This window comes from Magnolia sinica, chromosome 3, assembly GCF_029962835.1.
Source record: "Magnolia sinica isolate HGM2019 chromosome 3, MsV1, whole genome shotgun sequence".
Taxonomy (NCBI): domain Eukaryota; kingdom Viridiplantae; phylum Streptophyta; class Magnoliopsida; order Magnoliales; family Magnoliaceae; genus Magnolia; species Magnolia sinica.
This window is the reverse complement of record NC_080575.1, coordinates 125082789-125106366: the sequence shown is the minus strand read 5'-3', so window position 1 is coordinate 125106366 and position 23578 is coordinate 125082789. Positions and strand designations below refer to the sequence as shown.

Genomic DNA, 23578 nt, shown 5'->3' with positions numbered 1-23578 from the left:
TGCCTCACCTGCCTACCCCTTAGAGCCCGCCCCTGCATTATCGCCCTCGTGCTCTAAAATGAGTTTTAACTGTGTGGATATAAGAAAATTACATCACGGTGGGCCCCACAGTTAAGATCTACCGAGGCGGCGTCAAGTGGTGAGGCCCACGTCATACATGACTCAGATTCCACACGCACTTGCCACGTCGGCACAGGTGCCAACTTTTATATTTGTGTCTGACTTCAGCAAAAAGCTCATCTCTTCTGTCTCCCCTTTGTTCCCTTGACATGGATAGCTGACCTTTTCTTTCTTTTCCTTTTCCTTCTGTCGGCTTATTTTAGGATATTAGCCCAAAATTGAACCAGATCCAAATCTAAGATAAACCACACCACAAAAAACAGTGGTGTTGATAGGGTCAACACAAATATCAGCTTGATCCAGAACTTTTGTGGCACCCAAGATATTTTTAACAGTGGACATACAATCACCATGTTTTCCGTGGTGTGGTCCACCTGAGATTTGGATCTGCTTCATTTCTGAGCTCATGCCCTGAAATGAGCTGGCAAAACAGATAGTAGGGATATATAATTCATACATTAAGTGGGCCACTCTCATGGCCTGACTGAACAGGTTACGACCCAATGTGCTCCTCTCCTAGTGGTTCAGTGGGTGAACCCAACACCACCTCCTTGGGTCACCCTGACATTTCTTATAAATCTATCAGTTCATGTTAGGTGATGGGGCAAAAAAATAAGGTAAATCCAGAACTTAAGTAGGCTAACATGGAATGATCACTATTGAAATTTTCAAAAGGTCCACTGCTGATTATGTGCCATCTAAACTGGTCATAAGATCATTCCCAACCCATAGGATCGTATGAAGAAACTGGTGGACAGGTAGATATTTCAAAAAATCAATGTGGGCTCATGACTATTTCAACTGTGGAGGTTCAATACCACTGATTCAAGTAATATGGCCCAATTGAGCGTTTGAGCTAATAAAAATGGTAGATAGGATGGATTTTCCAAAAACATCATGGTAGGACACCAGTTTTTTGAGCTCTTAGATTCTACCCTTTGGGTCGAGTTCAATAACACTATATCAAGTTGTGTGGGGCCACTTGTGTTTTGAATGTTCATTATATTTAAGTTCATCAGTTAAAATGAGTTAAAAACTGATAGACGGGATGGATTTCTCATAAACATCACGGTGGGCCACACAACAATGGATGCAATTTCAACAATAGGCATTCAATACCCCTAATCTAAGTGGTGTGGCCCACTTGTGTGTTGGATGTACGTCATTTTTTTTTATACTCACCCCCTAAAATGAGCTGAATAAAATGATTGACAAGGTGGACTTTTTGAAAACATCACTAGGTGAATTTCTCAACTTGACACGGATGGAGATTGATACATTCATTGACCTCAACATGACGGAGATTGATCCATTCATTCATGGAGCACTCGTAACGTGGAAGCGCACCGTTCACAGAAACTGTCCCATCAAGATACTTTTTTAGCAGATTTAAAAGTAAAAGCCTTAAAAATAACACAGTATCTCTCTCCTTATTTTTTCTGCTTCATGACTTTTCACCCCTCTCTCTCTCTCTCTCAAAGGAGGCCTAGCATGGTGGATTGTCCGCATTTAAAGTGGGGCCCATACAATGGACAGTACACATCAAGGGTGGGGCCAGCATGATGAATTGCCCGTATTAATATGGGCCCACATAATGGATAGTCCATGTCAAAAATCGGCCCCTAATGATAAATAGCCCACATCCAAAATGGGTGGGTATGATGGACGACCACTTCAAAGGTGAGGCCTCACATGATGGATTGCCCATATTAATATGGGCTCACATAATGGTGTTCCACGTCAAAGGTCAGCTCCTAATGATAAATAGCTAACATCCAAAATGCATAGGTATGATAGACGATCCACTTCAATGGTAAGGCTCCACATGATGGCAATCGACATTGAAGTTGGGCCCTAGGTGATGGATGGCTCACATTGAGATGGTCACACATGATTGACGGTTTACATCAAAGGTCAGACCCTCGTGATGAATGGCCTACCTCCAAGGCAAGCCCCACATGATGGGCAACCCACATTGACGGTAAGGCCCATATGATGAAGAGTCCACATCAAAGGTATGCTCCAAATGATAGATAATTAATAATGGTGGGCCCCACATGTTGGATGATCCACTTCAAGGTGAGCCACATATGATAGACGGTCCACATCAAAAGATCGTCCCTAACGATGGCCCGTATAATGGACGGTTGACATTGGAGTTGGGGCCCACTTGTGGATGATCCACATCAAAGAGGCTCCACATAATGGGTGGTGGATATTGAAGGTGGGCCCCACATGATGAACAATAACATTGACGGTGGGCCTTAAAATGATGGATGACCAACATTAAAGGTAGGCCACACATAATGTACAATGCACATTAAAGATTGGCCCATGATGGTGAATGGACCACATCCAAGGTGGGGCATAAATGATGGATGGATCACATCAAAGTGGGGCCCACACAAATGAATGGTCCACATCAAAGGTTGGCCCCACATGATGAAAATAGATGTGAGGGGGACCAAAAGTAACTACAGGGACAATTACTTATAATGTTGAAAACCAAACATATTTTTTGATTTTTGGATGGTGAGTATATTATTTATTGAATATATTTATTTGCTAAATAAGTAGAAACCAAAGTAAGTAACTTTTGATATGAGTAGCTCGTCTAAATTAACTTACCATCCAACGGCAAGTGTTATCAAAAGGGGCCCTAGGCATGTTTGATTTTTTATTTTTCAATGTTGGTGTAAACACCCTGTAAATGGGTAATTATTGCCGTTTCACCCATTTGAAAATCCTCGAGAATTTCTGTCTTGAAAACCGGTTTAAAAGTATTAGTTAAAAATTTTTGACCTCACGGTGATGGATATGACATATTTGTTCTGTCTGTTTTATCACAACATTTTGAGACATGAGCAAAAAATGAGATAAATTCAACACTCAGGTAGCCTACACCAAAAGAAACAGTGACCTTGAGAAGTTTTTAACATTAAGTGTTTGATTCACTTTTTTCCGTGGCGTGGTCCACTTGAGCTTTTAATATACCTCATTTTTTGGCTCATGCAAAGGTGGATAAGCAACATGCATAACCGTGGGACTCACAAATATTTTACAGCCATTTTCATTTTTGCTTCAAAAAAGTAAGCGGTCAAATCAGAAACAGAGAAGAGAGCGGTAAATACACGTAAAAATAATTATTACACATTTACACATCTACACATTTACCAGTGAATTGGAAAATCAAACAAGCTACTCATCCACCCTACCCAACTGACACATGTACAGACATTTCAGACAAAATAGAATTCCAAACATAAAGAGCCGAAAAATACCTTTTTAAAAAAGTAAAAAAGGGATGGAACTTGAAAGAGAAATGTTCTTCACTTTCCCTTCACAACGACTCGAATTTTAAACATTTACCATGCGTATATGAGATCTAACCCGATCATCAGTAAGCTCCAACTTAAATGGGCAATGAATAACATCCAACAATCTTTACCGTTACACCTCTGGATGACTTTTGGTAGAAGAAAATGGATAGTTCATTGTAGTCGTTGTCTAAGCCTACTCTCAATTAATTAGGGTCAACAACATGACTTCTGATGTGTTATTTCATTCTACCCAGGGCAGTAACTTCAGTTATACTATACATCATCAAGTTCTTTATTATTACCTCTAACCACGTCTTTTTTTATCATTTCCCTTGTTTCTTCCTGCATGCATCTGATTACCTATTGATGTTATTCTTAAGTTCCTTTAAATGCATTCATTTTAAATTACATTATTTCTCATCTTGCTATCCATCCATCTTAATAACCTTGTTTTAGCTACACTCATCCTATGAACATGTTGCTCCTTAATAGGCCAACATTCTATTTTATAAAAAATAATTGTTTATAAAAATAAATGTCAATAAAAAGTTTCCTTGATAAATCACATCTTTCTCAAATCTTTAATTTTTATTTTTATTCTTATTTTTTTATGATAATAAGGTATCTCCGTCTTTTTGAATGCGAGACAGATTCCTGCGGATACACACAATCACCTAGTAAACCACGTGCATCAGGTAAAACACGATGAGAAAAATCAAACCCGCTTTTGTAGGGAGCAAACCCACAACGCTAGCCATTCGCCAAGTTTAACCCTCCAATTTAACAATTAGGGTTGTCCAATCAATATAAAACTTTGGGAGATCACCCTGTAGACATTTGTTGTCTACAAGCAAGTCACCAAAAAGGACACACCATTTAAAAATTAATAAAAAAACAAAAAAACAAAGGTTAAAAGAAGAAGACGATAACCATAAGTTACAAAACTAGGTTTCCCAAGATGAATAAAAACCCAATATGGTGGAAACATTTTAGGCCAGGTATGGGCCAAGCAATATCAAAATTTTGTACAGGGCCAGATCTACAGGCGCACCCAGAGAATTTGACATCTGAGCTAAAGACAACTCCAGGCCCAACCCATCAATAACTAGGGCCGAAAGTTGGGCAGGTACAACCCAACCGACCCGACATTAGGTTGGGCTCGGGCATGATATTTCGGGTCCGATATTAAGCTTGGGCTATACAAACACCAACCCGAAAAAACTTGGGTTGGGCTCGGGTTAAGGTCTCGGGTTGCCCGACCCAACCTGAACCTGATCAATATATAAATTACTTATAAATTATAATTGGGTGTGGATCGTTTGTGCACACTAGTGATGTCCAGTCTTATTTGTCCACGTCATTTCCAAGGACTCAAGCTAACAAGATATACTAGATTTCTCTCTCCCAAATAGACTTCGTGCTATGCCACATGACTTTTAAAGGAGTAGTTGCCTTATATTTTAGCTTGTTTTTTTAAAGAAAAAAAATGAAGTTCTTTATAATGAATAATCACATATATAATTAATAAAATTATAGATACAAAAAATAAGTCCTATATCAAAATATAATAAACTAATGTAATAACGAAAATATTAGCACGTATATACCCGACCAAGCCCGCTTGAGTTGGGCTTGGGTTGAGAATTCCCAACCTGAGATTGGGTTAGGTTGGGTTAGGGTTGAGGTACAGGAACCTTGGGTTGGGTTAGGGTTGAGCACCAACCCGCCCGACTTTCAGCCCTATCAACAACCCAGTTATGGTAAATGGTACGGACAACCAAGAAGGTGGGCCCAACGATACTGTATACATCATCATCTGCTCAAGGATTCTATAACTCCTAATTCGAGGGGGGTGTGCCAACGTCAGGTATATGGGGGCTGTCTGATACAAGCATGTGGGGTTTACCTAAATTGGTGAATGGATTGCTAATGTTGGGGGGGCCGGGGGGGCGCGTACGAACCTAGTTTTGCTGAGGCTTGTCTTAAGGGATGGAGACAGAGCATCACTTTCCCATATTTCTGGCAACAAATTCCACCACAAAATGCATCATGGGTCATCCTGTGATGCCACCATAAAGCCGACAGCTAGCAGTGGCCCACTAACTATTATTTGTGGTTGTATAATTGTCACCCTATCAACTGGTCCAATATTAAACAGAAAGATGCCACTCTGGATTTCTAAACCACCAAAAAATATACTAGATTTTACCTTTAAAGAAGGTAAATATCTGAAAAACACACGTTCTCTTTCGCTCTGTTGAGAAAATTGGCCATCCCTGCGATTACTTTTATTTTTTAATAATCTCTGTGGGTGAAGTATACCATCTATATCCGAAAGATAGTGATGAGTTTTGAATTAACTGCTTCACTTACTCCCTAGTTTCCATTCCCCTTTATTTGTGTGTGTGTGTGTGTGTGTATTTTATTTTTTTTTCACATGGAAATTAAGAAACAGAGAGGAAGCTCAAGGATCAAACTTAAATATTTATTCACCAAAATGCCTGAAAATTTTGACAATGAAGAGCTTCAATCATAACATGAATATTCAAATAAAACAATCAAAAGAAACTAAACAAATAAAGGATTAGAAGCTAAAGAAACCAGAAAAACCACCAAATTCCAAACCTGACCTTTACACATTGCTTGAATGTTACAGTGAGCAAGGGAGATGGAGAGAGAGAGGGGGGTAGAGATTCTTAATCATGTCTTGAAACCCAAGCCAGACCACCTCTTCGCTCCTTCTTTCTTCATCCTATGGGAGTTGGAATCGAGGAGATTTTCAAGTGATTTCGCCTTCCTGTTCCTGGTTCTGCCAGCTTCTTTCAAGAGCTCAGCTAGCCTTCTCTTCTCTTCATCAACATCAGGGTTTGCTGTCCCAAGTTTCTCTTCCCTCACCTTAAGAACATACTCCAAGATCTCGATTGCATCTTCAATCCTGTCAACAAAACAAGCACAAACTATTACAACAAGGCGGTGACAAGATTTTACCTAGAGCTATGTTCCGACTCCTAATGGGTTGAAACTTCTTACAAAATGAGGTTTTATTTGCAAATACCTCAGAGAAGCTCACTTATATCAAATAATCAGAATTTAAATCTAAAACTCATCCCAGGGGTGCAACTTGGGTGTGCTGAGGGTCAACCCGAGCCCGACCCAACCTCAGGAGGACCCAACGCACAGCCCGCAAGCTGAACTGGACCTGAGATCCATGGCCCAGGCCCAGGCCCCACAGCTGGCCCATCAAGGGCCTCCCAATTAGGTGCGGCTAGCTATGCAATCAATCAACCAGCCATGCAATAGTATCTAATTAGATGTCTTTTATCCACCAAACATCTTTCTTATTTACTATTCTACTTTTTGCAATAGTTATTAGTTGTCTATGACATTAAGAACTTTCCTTCTTTGTACATCTCAAAGCCTATTAAGGGCCTAGCATAAGTAATATCAAGGCACTTTGGAAATGAATGAAAATTCTATTTATTGTTTCTACTTTGTTTGTGATTCTTGTGCTTGACTTGGAGATGCCTACGTTTAGGCAGATCCTTTCCATCAGTCGCCTGCGCCATCAACCCAAGTGACATCAAGGTGGAATATCATACTAACCACCATCAGACCATACCCTATAGATGTCATTAGAAAGCACGATGAAATTGAATACAGAGGCTAGTATTATGCAGAAAAGCAAAGCACTTTCTATCAAAAAATTCAAAAACTTATGCACAGGAAGCTCAAAGGAATCAATGAATTTAAAGAGCTCTAAGCAAAAGTATGCTTACCTGCCCATGGCATCATAAGTTGCTGCAAGGTTGCTGTACACACCAAGGGTATCCAGATGGTGTGGTCCGCACTCTTGCTCCAAGATCCCTCTTGCTTCTTCAAACAACTCAGCTGCCTCGTCTATCTTATAAAGCTGTACACATGCCAACCCCATCTGGTTCAACATGACCCCAAAGAATGCTGATTTCCTCTCTCCACCGGCTCTTAGCTTCACCACGGCACTCTCAAAAGAGCTATGAGCCTCTCCAAATCTCCCAACCATGTAAAACATCACGCCCATCTGCGCCTCAATACCCGCAATTGTGCTCCGCTGCCCAGGCACATCCTCAAACAACTTCATTGCTTTCTGCAAGAGCTTCAACACCTCCTCTGGTTCGTTCATGGCTTCGTATATGGCGGATACCTCAGTCAGTCCACCAGCAATTTCCTCGGTGGTGGTCCCAGGCACAGGTTTTGCATAGATTCTGAGGGCATTTTCGCAGTAGGATTTAGAATCTCGGAGCTTTCCAGTCTTGTAGTAGAGGTCGGCAAGGCGAACAAAAACTGAAGCAACTGACGGGTGGTTGTCACCTTTGGTGGATTTGAAGACGGTGAGGGCCTTCTGGTAGGAGAAGACAGCCTCATCAAAGCGGCCAAGGGAGAGGTAGATGTCGCCGATGCTGATGTCAATGGCAGCAACCTCGCTATCTTGGCCATTAGCAATCATGACCATGCTGGCTAGGACAAGGTGCTCAAGGGCAGATTCAAATTCACCCTTAGCCTCACAGATAAGGGCCATAAGCCGGCGGTCCGCAGCTTCTCCGAGTGATGCCGGTGAGCTATGTTCGCGGTGGATTTCAAGGGTCTTCTGGCAGAGAACCTCTGCCTCATCAAATTGCATTGCTTGAACATGGGCCTCCGCCAGGTACCTGCCAGTTTTTTAAAAAACAGTTTGCATCTCCTTATTCACCCTTCAAAGAAAGGGTCCAAACAACACTAAAAATGCCTTATTACCACACCAAATTTTGAGTCGACCATGGACCCATGGCATTCCTGAAAATGACCAAAATGGCACCCTGTCTAGTCTTCTTATACTCAGCCGCAGGGGCATTTTTTGCTCATTCCCTGATTCTTCAACAACCTTTTAGGATGAGAAATGTGATTAGGATCCCGTATGTGCACTGGTCATGGCCAAATGTCTTCAAATGTGCTTAACAGGCAGGCCCCATCATAAATGCACTGGCCAAGGTCAAAAGTATCAACCGAAACTGGTATGTATTGCCCAATAGCAGGGTTTCAAATAGCGCCCATAGTATAGTGGTAGCATACGCTATGTAGCGTAGCATGGCCGTAGCGCTACGTAGCGTCCCAAATAGCATAAATCTCCTGTAGCGTACGCTACAGCTACGTAGGGCTTAGCGTCCGTAGCGAGAGCTACAATGTATTTTTTTTTTACTATTTTAGTTTTTATTATTTTTTTAGGTTTTCTTTGTTTCTAATGTTGAGAAATGTGACACTTGTATTGTACTTGATACTTTTTAACCTATGGGATTTTTATTTCTTTTCATAATTGTGACTTGTGGTTTCAATTAAATATTATTAATTAAAGTGGCTTGCTTATAAAGTTGTTGATATGACAATTATTTGATTTGACTTATATATGTGGACTGGCTTTTGATAAATGATAACTAATAATTTTTTTGAACATGTTTATAATTGATAAAATGAATCATCTTTTAGGCATTTATATATATATATATATATATATATATATATATATCATTATTTATTATATTTGTCCTATTTTAAAATTAAAAAATAGAAGTATCATGTAGCTTACGCTACACGCTACATATTTACGCTACAAGCTATAGAGGGTTGAGCGCTACACATCACGCTACCGCTATTTAAAACACTGCCCAATAGGTACCAGTTTCCACCATAATCGATACAGCTGTATCGGCCCACATAGGGTGACACAACCTGGTCTCATGGTGACCTATACAGTTCAACCAAAACCCTTTTTCAATACTGAGCCTTGGCCAAAATATTGAAGCCAGTCCACCCATGTGGTTCGGCCACACGGCCCAAACAGGTACATTGAATATGGACAGCTGGTCAAATTTCTCCACCATCCATTTCTTTTTTATATCTGCAGCTGACCTGATGAGTAGATTAACCTGACTTTGGCCAAGGCATTGACACGGTGAGGCCCACCTTTCAAGATTGAGGTTATCTCCAACAAAATTGGACACCAGTACCAACAGTGCATGATCCAGATCATTCACTGGTTGGATCTCACTGCAGAGTGGCCATGGTAACTGATCAAATGTCATCAGCGAACTACAAATGGAGGGTATATAGCAGTCCCTGACTACAATGAAGTTCTGCCAGAACAAAGAATATAAAGTGGTAACCTATCGTAAGACTGGGATGGTCTAAAAAGTGTGATTTGCAGATACAGTCCATCTATGGTAGGGCCCAACCAATCAACAGTATGCATCAAGGACAGACTTGGATATGAAATCTGTGCATAACCCTCAGGTTATATTTCCCTTGGAAAATTTTTAAATGGTAGCTCCCGCCCGCTAAGAAATTTGGTAGTTATAACTGTAGCAAGCATTAGCATGACCAGAATACCCCCATACTATACATACTATAAGGATGGAAGCATTTCCCATTGAGATTGTTGCAAATCATTGGATGATTTAAAATGAAAAATATCTAATGGTCCTATTTCAATGAACAGGTGTCCACAAAACGACTTGCGACTTCTCCTAAATGAGTTGCACAGTTTAGTAGGTTAGGATTGTTGACCCAGTTTGATTTTGGGATAGCGACTTCTCCTAAATGAGTTGCACAGTTTAGTAGGTTTAATTTGAGTAAATGTATGTCCCAGGTACAATTTCTAAGTGTCTGTGTATCAGGCATTATATTCTGCCAGAGTATCAAACAACAACCTCGTCCCATTTACCTAATTTTATTCCAAAACTTCTACTTCTTATACTGGTCATTAAATAAAACCGTACACTAATCAAACATTCATTGCCTGCATAAAGGGCCAGTATTCACTGCGGCCATCATGGATAGGCAATGGACGGTCCTCCTTGCCTGCAAAGATGATCCAAACCATTTGAAAAATGGACCTGGAACATAAACCACTGACCACTATGATACCTGTAAGTAGCTCAAATGGATAGGATCATTTCTATCAGATCATACTTTGCCCATGGCCTGTCCATGGTTCGGCCCATCTCTTTAACGGATTCAGGCATCCAGAGGCCTGACCCAAGCAGTGGACTCTGAATTCACCTCGGTATTCCACAGACTAATACTGAGGGCTCATTTACCACAGAGATTTCAAACGCACAAGAGGAACACACATCCCTCTAAAATGCGCTGTGAAGGACACACAGTTGTGTTGACATCCATACTCACTATCTTCAATGGCACAAATCAGAAGGTGATCCTTCTGCATTTTAAACTTCAAGCCAATATGTCCCACTTGTTGGGCAGTCCCAGCCAGGGCACAACAAACCTTCCTTAAGGCCTATCATGCTCCCTCTTTCATGTGCCGACAAGTGAACCCCTTTCGCAGCCCATGGCCGAGGAATGGAATCCCCTGCAACACCTGTTTTACACAGGACGTACAACGATAAAGCTCTGTGGAGCCAAAATGCTGTCCATGGGGCATCAACTACGTCGAACGCGTGCAACCCCTAGATTCTAGCCCCTCGAAAATCAGCTGGATCCACAACTCAGGTTAGCCACACCACAGGGAACAATGGGTATCGGATGCCAATCATAGCTTTCTTCTATGTCAGGGACTACCATGGTGTGTAATCAGGGGGACCATCACCAAGATGAAGGGAAAAATGCAAAAGTCACCTGATGCAAAATTCAAAGTTTTTAGGCGATTTTACATTGTTCCCATTGGTGTGGCCCATCTAAGTTTTGCATAGGGCCGAGCTTCTGGATTTTTCTCACATGATCAACAGATTGGATGTCACACGTACAACATAATGGGCTCCACCGAGTTTGGACGATGTACGCGCTGGGGATGTTCTGGCCCTGGCCGGCAAACCGGTCCCAAAAGCCAGTGGCGTACGTTAACCTCCTGCTTCTAACGTGCAGCAACGAAGCATTCTCGAGCTGACCCGCGCACGTTAATCCCTTCTCGCTAACGTGCACTGGGCAAGGAAGGAGAGCGGAACACCATACCTGCAAGTCTCGGCGACTCTCGGATCCGTCTCGCCCAGCGCCTCGATCTGGATCTTGAGGCCGGCGTCGTAGCAGGCGACGGCCCGGTCGAGCTGCCCCAGCATCGAATGAGTGTCACCGAGCTGCATATACCCGGAGAAGGCCGCAAGCGCGTGCTCCACTCCTCTGGTTAGGTCTGGCACCGCAATCGCCCGCTCCAGCACGGGCACCGCCTCCTCGAACCTCCCCAGGCTGCAGTAGATCGCGGCCACGACGTGCAGACTCATGGCCAGCTCAAGGCTCGGCTCGCCATCGGGCGCGCACCGCTCGAACGACTTCGAAGCGCGGGCGGCATAGTCGAGGGCCTTGGCAGGGTTGTCGCCGGAGGCGATGGTATCGCGGGCAAGCTTGAGAAGGAAGGGGCCGAGATCGGGGTTGTCGAGCGAGGATTCGTCGTGGTCTTTTGGGGTTTCTGGGGTTTTCTTCTTAGGGGAGGGTTTTGGGCGGGAAGACGATGAAGGGGACGGAGAAGGCGTTTTCCTGGGGATTGGAGATCGGGAATTAGGATTTCTGGCGTCGGCGATCTGGTCATGGATTGGATCGTTGGGAAGGACAAGGCGGAGCGGTGCCGCTTCTGGTGGCGTTTTGACGGAGACCAGACCAGGCATCGCTGCTGCTCTGATGGTGATGGTGATGCCGCCGCCGGCGCCGCTGCTGCCGCTGAGAAGAAGGGAAGAAGACGCCGAGAGAGAGAGAGAGAGAGAGAGAGAGATTGGGTTGGAGCTTGATGCCACTGTCTTCTCAGGAAATTATACTGTATCGTTGTACACGTGTTTTAGATTCTGGCGTGTGTGGCCCATCTATCCGTAATCCAGACCGTTCCACTGTATCTTGCTTTCTCCTCGAGATGATAAACATGATTACTTTTTTAATCTGTTGAATGTGGACCCTTGTTGGCTTTTGCTTTTTAGCCGTCTATATATAGGCCACATTCAGAAGCTAAAAACTATATTAACAGATAACATTTTATAACCATATTAATAGAAATAATTTTTAAGGTATAGCTCATCCATGATGGGAATCAACGTACGAACGGTCTAGATTACGAAAATATGGTATTCAATGGTCGGAAGTGGAACGGCATGTATACTGTGGAAAGATGCAGCTATGTCTTAATTTCAATTTCCTTTTTCCCAATAGTGATTGCTTGGAAGGTACTTCTTCCTCTCATCAGACGACCGACGGGGAAATGAAAAGTGGACTTATTTATACTCTAGCTGCGTATGATGCTTGATACGCAGGCACTTTGAAATGGTAAGTGTGGAATACATTAACTCAAACGAAACCGAATAAATTGTGGAAACCACTTATTCTAAGCTATCGTAAAAAAAATCGATCGAGTGTCACTATTCTAACCTCTAATTCTTGGACAGTTGTTTGTTGCAGCAAGACCATTGGATTTCTCATTTTCAACCATCCAATAAATCTGCACTAATCTGAAATTAATTTTATTTAATAAGCATAAATTTTTTAATTATAATAAATATAAACATTTCTACATAATTTGGACGGTTAAATTTCAATTAATTTTATGAAACATATGCATTTCTGAGTAATTTATAAATGCCTGTGTATTATCCACCACACTCTACCGTAGCATCAAAGTTTTTCTCGGATAAAGAGTGAGAGAAGACATCATCGCTGAGATTCATATCTACGTTGAGTTTCGCAAAGCATACACGAGCGCTTACTTCTATAAGCAGAGACACGTGTCTGCGAGCAGTTAGAACATCAAATCCATATATCAGGTGGGACCCACCGTATAGATTATGTGAGTAAAAAGTAAACTGTTCAACAATCAAGTAAAAGCCAGCCACCTATGGTTCAAATACTTACACATTTCCGCTCTGGATTGCTTTCGTACATGCGTTGGCAGCTCATCAATGTGGTGGGTCCCATCTGATAAACAGCTGGTACTTCTCACAAGATAACCGGTTCGCGTGTGTAGGGACTATCAAATACAAACCTCCCCAGTGTGTATTTCTGGAGTACAAGATCTGGGTGGTCCACTAGATATGTGGACCACATGATCCTGTTGAAAGTGGACCATTAGCGTCTCTTTATCGGCGTGTTTCTTTTGAAGAATTATAGCCTTGAGTGCCGAAGAGTGCGAGTGGGTCATTGGTTTGGTGATTGGGACCCATTGATAGATTGGGCCCCACGTGGATGGGCATCCCTTAAAAATCTTCCCGAGGATTCGGAAGAATGGTCCGACAAGAGCCGTTGCGGATGATTAACTGTCCAAAAATACAAGCAGTGAAAGGAAATGACCAAGATTGGATGATTAAGATCCTCGGATCTATAATATTTATGGGGCATTCCCCATTTAGACAGTGGACCCATCAGATCCGTGGTCTAGATCACCAAGCAATGGGTCCCACTTAGTATGATGGATTGGAACATATTCTACGTTCTGGTGCATTGAAGTCCGGTTATTCTCCTGTTCGATAATGTTGGATCTGCAAAGCCATCGACTTCACAGTGGGGCCCACTCGATCATTGGCATCGATGGCTGAACAATGGGGCTTTTATTTTTATATCTATGTGGAACCTACTGACCAGCGGCTCTGATTATGATAAACCATTCTAATGATGGGGCTCACATAGATGCCCATGACAAATTCACTTTACCCATTATTTTTTACGACAATAATAGAATATGATTGTTGTTGATGCTAAAATCTGATTTACCCTCTGCTAAGCTCCGAGCACTCAAACTGGGTCCGGTAGCTTGAACAAGAGAAGGATAAAGGAGACCTTGGATAGAGTAGGGGACCCTCCGATGTTAAAGTCAGGTTAGAAATCTGGATCTAAGTAGTGTAGTTGGGGCTTAGGGTATGAGATATTACCTACCTGTTCCTGTCGATATGTTCCCTATTTATATCTTTTGATTGAAGTGAACATGCCCATCAATCTCGGCACGATCTCTGCCATTAGGCGAAAGCTACATGTGAGCTGATGTCGGCCATTACCCAAAGATGGTGCACCGGATGATGCTCAAGACATGCGTCACTGGAGTTAATTCCTTGGCATAATCTTCGGCCACGTTCTTATCCGAGCCAACCCTAAAATTTAAGCCTCGACCGTCCGAGCTCATGAGTGAGCTGATCCTGATCAGAGTCGGCAGGTTGGATGTGCAATGGCTTCTTCCAAGTTCTAGGTAGGTATCAAAACTCTACAAAAGAACTTGAAACTAGGTCAATGCGGATGAACCACTATCAGGCCAAGGCTCTGCTCGTCGACTTCTGTTGGGTTCGGCTTGGATTTTCCCATAACAATTGTAAAAATTAGGCAAATATAAAACTTAGGTAATTCATCACAAAAGGAACAGTGAGAGCAGAAAATTCAACAGTTGAAACTTTCCCAAAGTTAAATATGATGTTTATATGTCATTCAATCTGTTTATTAGGTTATTATCACATCATTCAAACTGTTTATATGGTTATCATCACTCAAATAAACTAATAAATTGTGAGAACAAATATCATCCTAATATAAAACTTCTATCACTCAAATATGCTTGGTTTTTAGAATCTCATCCTTTTATTGTCTTAAAAAACAAATGAACATAGTAAATTAGTCACGAATATCGCTGCATGGGAAATCCTCTCTACCTCTATGTTTGTATGTCCTTCCCATTACAATAGGACACTTGGGACTTTAACCTCAGAGTTGTTCATATGATGAGCCTTACCTTTGATGGTAATATATAGCCAATAGATGATTTATACATGCTAATAATTGGAGCCTTTGATAATTAATTTTTTTCCATTTACAAATGACATGGGCTGCTTCATTTTCCAATTAGAACATTAAAGGCTTGTTTGGATACCATCAAATAAGTTACTTTTGTTACTTACATAAGTAGATAAATAATTTATTTAAGATAATTAAGTTTGAATAATAATAAATTATATGTAACTTTTTTTATTATTTAAATTACTTAAGTCACTTCAGTTTAATAAGTAAAAATCAAAATAAGCTACTTAAGGCAAAAGTAGCTTATCTTAAGGGCTTGTTTGGGATTGTGGATTTGGAACCCTGGATTTGGAATCCTCCTATCATGTTTGGCACCCTGAATTGAGAATCAACTTTAATCAAAAAGTAGCTATGCATGGTATATTTATGGGGGTTTGAATTTAATTATTAAATCAACTTTAATAACTCTAATTAGTGACATATGTACTGTTTGACACAATAGTTGTAATAAGCCCATTGAAATATATGCTTTGCTCGAAAATGATGAAATTCTAAATCTCAGATGGGCCACAAGCACAACATCATGTCCAAGTGTCTAACTAACGATTTTAACTGTTGATTTACATGGACAATGTTTGGACGGTGCCGATCATCATATTAAAGGAATTAATGTTGATGACATTAATATTTTAATTGTTTTTGGATATCATTAGTGGGCCATGTGCCCAATAGAATAATAGTATGGTGACACACATGTTACACATGCAACTATTGAAATGATTTTAGGTGTAATCCAATCTCTCACTGTAAATTTGAAACCCCCTCTTCGAGGGGATTTGAAACCCCCATTGATTTTATGCTACCAAACGACCAGGGGACAAATCCCCCATTTATTTTATGCTACCGAACAACCAGGGGATTTGAAACCCCTATTTATTTTATGCTACCAAACAACCAGGGGATTTGAAACCCCCTCAAATTCCCCCAAATCCATGGTTCCAAATGACCCCTAAGTAACTTATGATGTAAATGCTCCCTAAATAACTATAAATTAGGAATGATTACTTCACTGTTAGCCACCCCACTAGGGATCGATGCCAAGACCTTAGTGTTGAAATGAGGTATCTTTCACTCTGTCTACCACTTGAGCTATGGATCAGGGTGTAGATATTTTGCTTTTGCTGAGTGGTAATTGCAGATAATATTGTGAGGAAACTCTCTTTAGCACCATATAATGCACGAGATTACCAGGGTTTATTATTGTTAAAGTCTCTTGATATACATTGATACATCATCCTCTAACATCACATGAAAAAGTTTGTGCATGGGTACCGCCTAAATTGGGATGCAATAAATTATTATTTTTCAATGTGGAGTGGATATAATGTATTCAACTTGATGGACAAATTGAATTGCACATGCCCATATCAGTGGCCCCACCAAGTTGGGGTGTTGTCCATGCCTTACACACCAACAATGTGCATGTATTGCACACACACCACACATCATGCGTGTTCTTGTATTGCAATATATGTCAAGATATACTCTAGCAAGCCTCTTTTTCCATTTATGGATCCAGCTGGTTAGTAGAGTTGTATGGACGTTACAATGTATGTGATTGATCTATAACTGATTGGTAAAGTTGTTAGAAGGAAAAATTTGTTGTTGGAAGATATCTTAAATCTTCCGCGTTGCTCGACCAGTCGAGGGACTGACTCGACTCGTCAAAGGTCCCTTCGACTGGTCGAAGCCCGTTTGACTCGAAGTCCAACAACAATGTATTAGGATTTCCGGGACGCACAACCAGTCGAGGGATAGGCTTGACCAGTCGACGGGTCCTTCGACCGGTCGAAGAGCTCGACTAGTCGAAGGTTACGCAGACTGCGCGCGCGGACTACGTAAATTTGAGGTGGTTTCCGGACTTTTCCAAAGTCTGTGCGTAAGTGGATCTTCCTAAACTATAAATAGGAGTCCCTAGGGCCTTTCTAAAGTATCCTAAAACTTCCTAAAGGTATTTCAAGGGTTTCTAAAGGGGTTCTAGGGTTATCAAAGAGTGTAGCAAGGGTGACTTTCGAGGTTGTTCGAATCGGGTAAGTCCTCTTTCTTTGTAATTTATATTTTCATTATAAAAATCTGTTACATTGTGCCGTGGTTTTTTTCTGAAAGAATTTTTCACGTTAAATCTTTGTTTTCTCTTGTGATTGCTTGGTGCTCTTGGATTGCTATCCTAGATCCATATCTGTGTTTCTCAGACCAAACCCTAACAAAATCCACCCTCAAATGAAAAGAAAAGGCATGTAAGATTTTTGGGTGCTTATCATCTGGAGCTGATTGGTAAAGCTGTTAGAAGGAAAAATCCACCCTCAAATGTAATCATAGATGTGTTTTGTGGGATGTGAATTGCCTATTAATGTTGTAGTAGTTATTGGATAATGCTCTATAAGCCTCACTGTGATGTATGTGTTTAATCTATGTTGTCCACCCATTTTGTAAATCATTTTAGGTATGAGATGAAAAATAAAACATATTCAAATCTCATGTGAACAAGATTATAGAAAGCTGTGGTGATTGGACGCACACCATTAAAAACTTTTCGGGAGTACAAAAGTTGGATGACAAATAAACATTACATTCAGTTCTAAAAGTCTACAAGGTAGTTAATAGTCAACGTTCAATCCACTGTAACTTTCTTATAGTGAGATCTATTTGAGATTTGAACTTGTCTAATTTTTTAGCTCTTGCGTTACAATAATTTGAAAGTATAAATCAACACAAAATCAATAAAGTGGATAAAACACAAGTATCGTGATGGGCCTGTAGATCACTGCTCTACAGTAGCCACCTCAGCAACTGGGAGCGTCGCTAGGCAAATCGGGTCCTACTTTTTGACTGGGAGGTTACTCTAGATATGGCATATATTAACTGTTAATTAACTAACTAATCTGTGGAACTGACTGTCACAAAGTCACGTTCCCATACCATGTACGCAAATCCAAACTAATTTTCATGTGGCTGTGTATCATCACACTGCCAGAGTAACAAAGTTTTTCTCTGCTTTTCAGTGTCTTCCCCCAGCAAAGTCATAAGCTTTTTAAAGTAATGTAATCATACAATGCATTAATCATTTAAAAGTCGAGAATGGCAGTCCTTATCGAGTGCCACTTAATTTTTAATAAAACAGTGTCAACAGTTGGATTTTATTAGACAAGTCTTTTCATAATCGGGGTGATTGATAGTTTATACGCGTGCATTTACTATTGTACATGTGCATGCAGCTTTAATTAAAATGTCAAATACGTGGGACCCACTGTAGAAATGGTAACATAAAGTAGGACTGATTAAACAATCCTAACCGATGATTAATAGACACGTTGTACGTTGAATTTGGACCGTTGCAATCACGTGGTGTTGCTTGCCGGAGTTATGATTCGGGGAGATGATATGGTGAGGCGGGGAGAACGGTAGTATTATAGAGCCATGTCTCACAGACGCCAGCCAGGGTGACCGTCAAATCAGGTCGGCTCATATGTAGGGCCCAAGTATGGATGGTTTATGTTTCAAATTTTATTTTTATTAGACAATCCTAACCATATGATCTGTGGCCATTAAAGAAACAGTGGAGAAAAACAGTTAACGGTCAATCATGCATTGGGATGAACTGTAGAAAAAGTAATGGATGGGATTCTCTCCCCGGTTTTTATTTTTAAAATAGAAGCCATCTGTCCTGGTGCGAGTATATGGGTGGACATGGTTGGACCTGATAAATACATCACCGGAAGCGGATTGAGTCCTACTAGAATTGTGTGGGGCCCACCATAATGTATCTGTTTATCCACGCCGTCCATCCATTTTCTAAGATCATACTATGGTGTGGCCCAAGAACAAGGCAGATCAAACGCTCTAGTGGACCACAACAGAGATGACTATTGCATTTTTAATGCTTTGTGCATTTATTGCAACCCAAGGTTATTATTTGGTGTGGTCCACTAGACCCTTGGATCTGCCTCATTTTTGGGTCATGCCCTAACCATGATCTTATAAAAGGGGTGGACGGCGTGGATAAACAGATAATCTCGATTGGCCCCACACAGATCTGGTCGGCCGCTTAACGGTCCGACGTGGGTCGGACGCAACAGGCTTCCATACGTCAACATCCCACGTATCCGTTAAAGATGGCTCCAACATACTGCTGTTCTCCCTTTGAAATTCAAAATAGAGCTTCTGGGATTAAAGAAATGGGAACTATTTGATACTCTGGCTGGTATGGCGCTTGATCCACATGTACTTAGAAATGGTAAACGTGACATATATTAATTTAAAGTAAACTGACTAAATTGTGGAACCCACGTTACCAAGTATCCAAAAATCATTTTGGATTAACAATCGCATCCTCTGATTCGTGGACACGTGTTTCTTGAAAATGGACCATAGGATATCTATCACTCTTGACCGTCGAATAAATGTCGACTAATAAAATAGTTATATAGTCCAATAAAAGCAATTTTTTAGCTTATGATAAATCTAAGATGGTGTCAAAAATCTGGACGGCTTAATTGGATATAATCCAATACATGTTTGCAATTTTTAGTAATTTCTAACTGACTGCATACCATCCATCCCGCTCTGCTAGAGCATTAAGGTATTTTTCCAGAAGAAAGATGAAGATGTTTGATACTCTAACAGCGCGTGACGATTGATAGTTACTAACTCATAAATTTGTACACATGGAACAAGGCTACATAAATTAGACCGTCCAAAAGGTGAGCCCCACTTCAGATGGATCCTAAACTAGCAATTACACTAAGCTGATATGATAACTGGCCGATCAATGTCGATAGACAATGGAGTTCTAAACTGGATGATTGTTTGGGACGCGTCTGATCACATGAATTGAATGGAATATTGGCAGCCCAGCACATCTATTGCTCCCCTTTATTTCTGTGGTGTGGTCCACCTGAGTTCTAGACGAGTACAGGATATCAGGCTCTCGCCTCTATTTAATGTCATCCAAAGCTAACGTTGTGATTGTTATGGCGCCACCGAGAAATCCGCATTTGCTTATTGCAGACGCGTGCAGAGCCGTACACGTCCAAACGCGATTTGAGCTTCATAAAGTTGAACATTTTGCTAAGAATGAGAGAATTACACTCCTCTGGTGGGCCACAACATATAAAGTAATTTAAGTATTAGCCTTTCTTTCTAACTAGTCATTTGTTTTGATATTCTGTGGCCCACCTGAGGCGTGAAATAGCTGGAAACGGATTGGCTACTGCCACCCGCCGATGGCTGGTGGTCGGCGCTCTGTGGGACCCACCATGGTGCATTTGTTTCATCCATGCCGTCCATCTATTTTTCTAGATCATTTTATAGTGTGAGACCAAAAATAAGTTATATTTCAATATCAAGTGGACCACATTACAAGAAATAGTGTTGAATGAATGTCGACCATTAAAAACTTTTCAAGGCCATAAGAGTTTTGTATCATGCTGATTTTTGTTTTTCCTGGGTTTGTATGATCTAATCAATAGATTGGATATGAAATAAACAATACAATGAGCCTTAGGAGAATTTTAATGGTGGATATTCAATCACTATTATTTTCCTGTGGTTTGATTCACCTGAGATTTATATACATATAATTTTTTTAATCAAGCCTTAAAATGATATGTAAAAATGGATGAAACACATACACCATGGTGGCCCCATAAAGCACCGACCACCAACCACGGGTTGGCCGGGGAGTAGCCAATTTGTATTCGAAATAGCTTGATTTATGTGGAAATGGATTGGCTACTCCCTCTGACAACGGATTGGCTACTCCCATTGACACTAGCCCCGTGGTTGGTGGTCAGTGCTCCCTGGGCCCCACCATGATATATGTATTTCATCCATTACGTTTGTCCATTTTTAAAGATCATTTTATATATTTATTGCAAAAACAAGAGGTATATAAATCTCAGGTGGACCACACCACATGAAAACAATAGTGATTGGATATTCATCATTAAAATCCTCCTAAGGCCCATTATATTGTTTATTTGACATCCAATTTGTTTATTAGGTCATACAGGCCTAGATGAAGGGAAAAAACAAAAATCATCTCGATCCAAAACTTTTATGGCCCCTAAAATGTTTTTAATGGTTGACACTCATTTAACACTGTTTCTTGTAATGTGGTCCATTTCAGATTGGGATATACCTCATTTTTTGTCTCATTCCGTAATATGATCTTTAAAAATAGATGGACGGCATGGATGAAAAACATACTTCATGGTAGGGTCCACAGAGCACCGACCACCAGCCATTGGCTGGTGTCATGGGGAGTAGCCAATCCGTTCCCGATTTATGTTGCAAGATCTCACACATGTCATGTCATGAACCCTACGCCTGCGTGTAGATATGTACGGCTTCCACGCGCGTGTAGAGTTAGTAAACCACGGAGAAAACGTTCAATTTCAAATGAAAATGACGGAAGGGAACCAGTAAACGGTAAAAACTGTTTTGGTGAAAAGCGCAGAAATGGCTAGTGTACTTGAAACACACGTTTGACGTACGTGAAACGAGATCCTCACCGTTCATCAATTAGGCTGTAATATGAAAATGCCTTGGCTCATAAGGCATATCGGGTATGAACTCATCAGGTAGGACAGACATCGTTTGTGAGAATAGATGGTTTGGAAAGGACGAAAGGTCCATATCAAGCGTAATCGTGCGGATATCCTCGTTAGTGGACCGGCCTGATTTTTTGTCCACGGCATGCTCTGAATACACCCTTAGAGATGGGTGGATTGTGTGGATCAATCTCAGTTTGGTGGACTTATGTCACATCTACGGTTAAGATGGGGCTGTATCGGTTTCGATTTGGTTCATTTCAGAGTTGAGAACTGGTCGGTACAGGTGAGGTATCACAGCTTGTGGCATCGTACCATCTTTTCAGCTAACATGGCTATTATGTAGGACATCAGAACCATCAGAATGGTAAGGCCCAACATCAAGATCAAATGGGACAAAAATCATTTTGTTCCACTTATCAGGTGGGCCATACTTTTGGAATCAATGGACGACCAACGTTGGATGTATGTCCATCCGATTGTGGATCTTGTAATGCATGGGTGGATCCGTTAGTTTCACCTTATAGATGGCGTAGTTGTACAAAGATCACGACCATCCAAATCGCTGGCCCAATCATGGATGAATAAACCAAAAATTACACGAATAAGATGAAAGTAAAGCAATTGATTTTGTCTCTGTAATATGGACCACACACCATTTTACTTTCAACCTTCCATCTTAAAACCATGAATTGGACAGTTAGGATCGCTAGATCAATGTCATGTTTGATATAACGATGTGCCCCTATTTGGATTGGTCTTTAAGGAGATGGGGTTACCAAGCGTGATAAGATGAATCACTAACATTTTAAAATTCCTAATGTACTATTCCATGTATAATGTCATTTTTGGTGCGGTCAGCTCAATGCTTTTAATGTAAGGCAATCTTGGTGTCATGGTCAACCTTTTGTACTGACAGAATGTCATGCATTTGTAATAAAAAGGTGCATGAGCTCATGCAATGAAGGTGGCTAGCTTTATACACCGTGATCCACATCTCAAGTGGTATACCGGGAGAAGATACATCGTTTCAACACTTTGGTCATGGCGTCGATTCCCTAGTGGGGGTGGCTAACAGTGGAGCGTGTACTAACAGCAGGGCGGTGTATGCTAACAAGCTAACCTAAATAAAAAATAAAAATGTGGGCCCACATTAATGCATGCGTCTATTCATGCCATTCATCTATATATACTGTTTACCATCCAACCATATATACTGTTTATACGTGACATTCTGAGTATATATGTGTATAAGTGAACGACATATATCCATTGTGCATTTGGTCAATGAGTCTTGCTTAGGTCCCATGGTACATTTACTTGGCTAACCAGGTTCAAGTCTTGCTGGATCTAGATCTTGTTTTTGAAGAGCTGAACTTGGATTTTGATGTCCATTGGATACCCATCAAGTTTAGGTTTTGAGTTGGGTTTGTGATAAATAAAGACCATCATGCACTGTGTAGTGAAATGAATACATGGGAATTACTTTCATGGGAACTAGTGAGCACCTTTAGACCGATGATGTGAACCTAAAATTTCAACAGTTAACTAAAGGATTTTCCTCATGAGACTATTAACATCTAAAAGTTAGCCTGACCTAAAAATTTGGTAGGCTATACCGAAATAGCCTACCAAGATAAGAGAGATTTCTTTTACTTAATTTGCATCTCACATTATTGTGGATCATCAGAATTTTAGCTCGAGCTAACTTTTGGGCTATGAGAATTTAATAAAGTTACTTATCTAATAGATGTGTTCAGGTTATATGCCCGTAAACATGTCAAAAGGCTCTCTCTCTCTCTGTCTCTACTT

General features: G+C 40.9%; 1 protein-coding gene across 1 annotated transcript; it reads right to left on the bottom strand.

The window, feature by feature from the left end:
• Nucleotides 1-5906: 5906 nt before the first annotated feature.
• On the bottom strand, nucleotides 5907-12148 carry LOC131241164 (protein KINESIN LIGHT CHAIN-RELATED 1-like). Its single transcript, XM_058239868.1, has 3 exons — nucleotides 11418-12148; nucleotides 7217-8125; nucleotides 5907-6375 (listed from the first exon to the last, which is right to left on the bottom strand). The coding sequence occupies exons 1-3, from the start codon at nucleotides 12062-12064 to the stop codon at nucleotides 6141-6143; spliced, it is 1791 nt and encodes a 596-aa protein (XP_058095851.1). The 5' UTR covers nucleotides 12065-12148; the 3' UTR covers nucleotides 5907-6140.
• Between the last annotated feature and the right edge of the window lie 11430 nt (nucleotides 12149-23578).

Excerpts from the sequence above, each read along its gene's own strand:
- LOC131241164 (XM_058239868.1), bottom strand. The coding sequence starts at position 12,064 with ATGCCTGGTCTGGTCTCCGTCAAAACGCCACCAGAAGCGGCACCGCTC. Across the intron at positions 8,126-11,417 it reads AGAGTCGCCGAGACTTGCAG|GTACCTGGCGGAGGCCCATG; the intron begins GTATGGTGTTCC and ends AAAAACTGGCAG. Across the intron at positions 6,376-7,216 it reads ACTTATGATGCCATGGGCAG|GATTGAAGATGCAATCGAGA; the intron begins GTAAGCATACTT and ends TTTTGTTGACAG.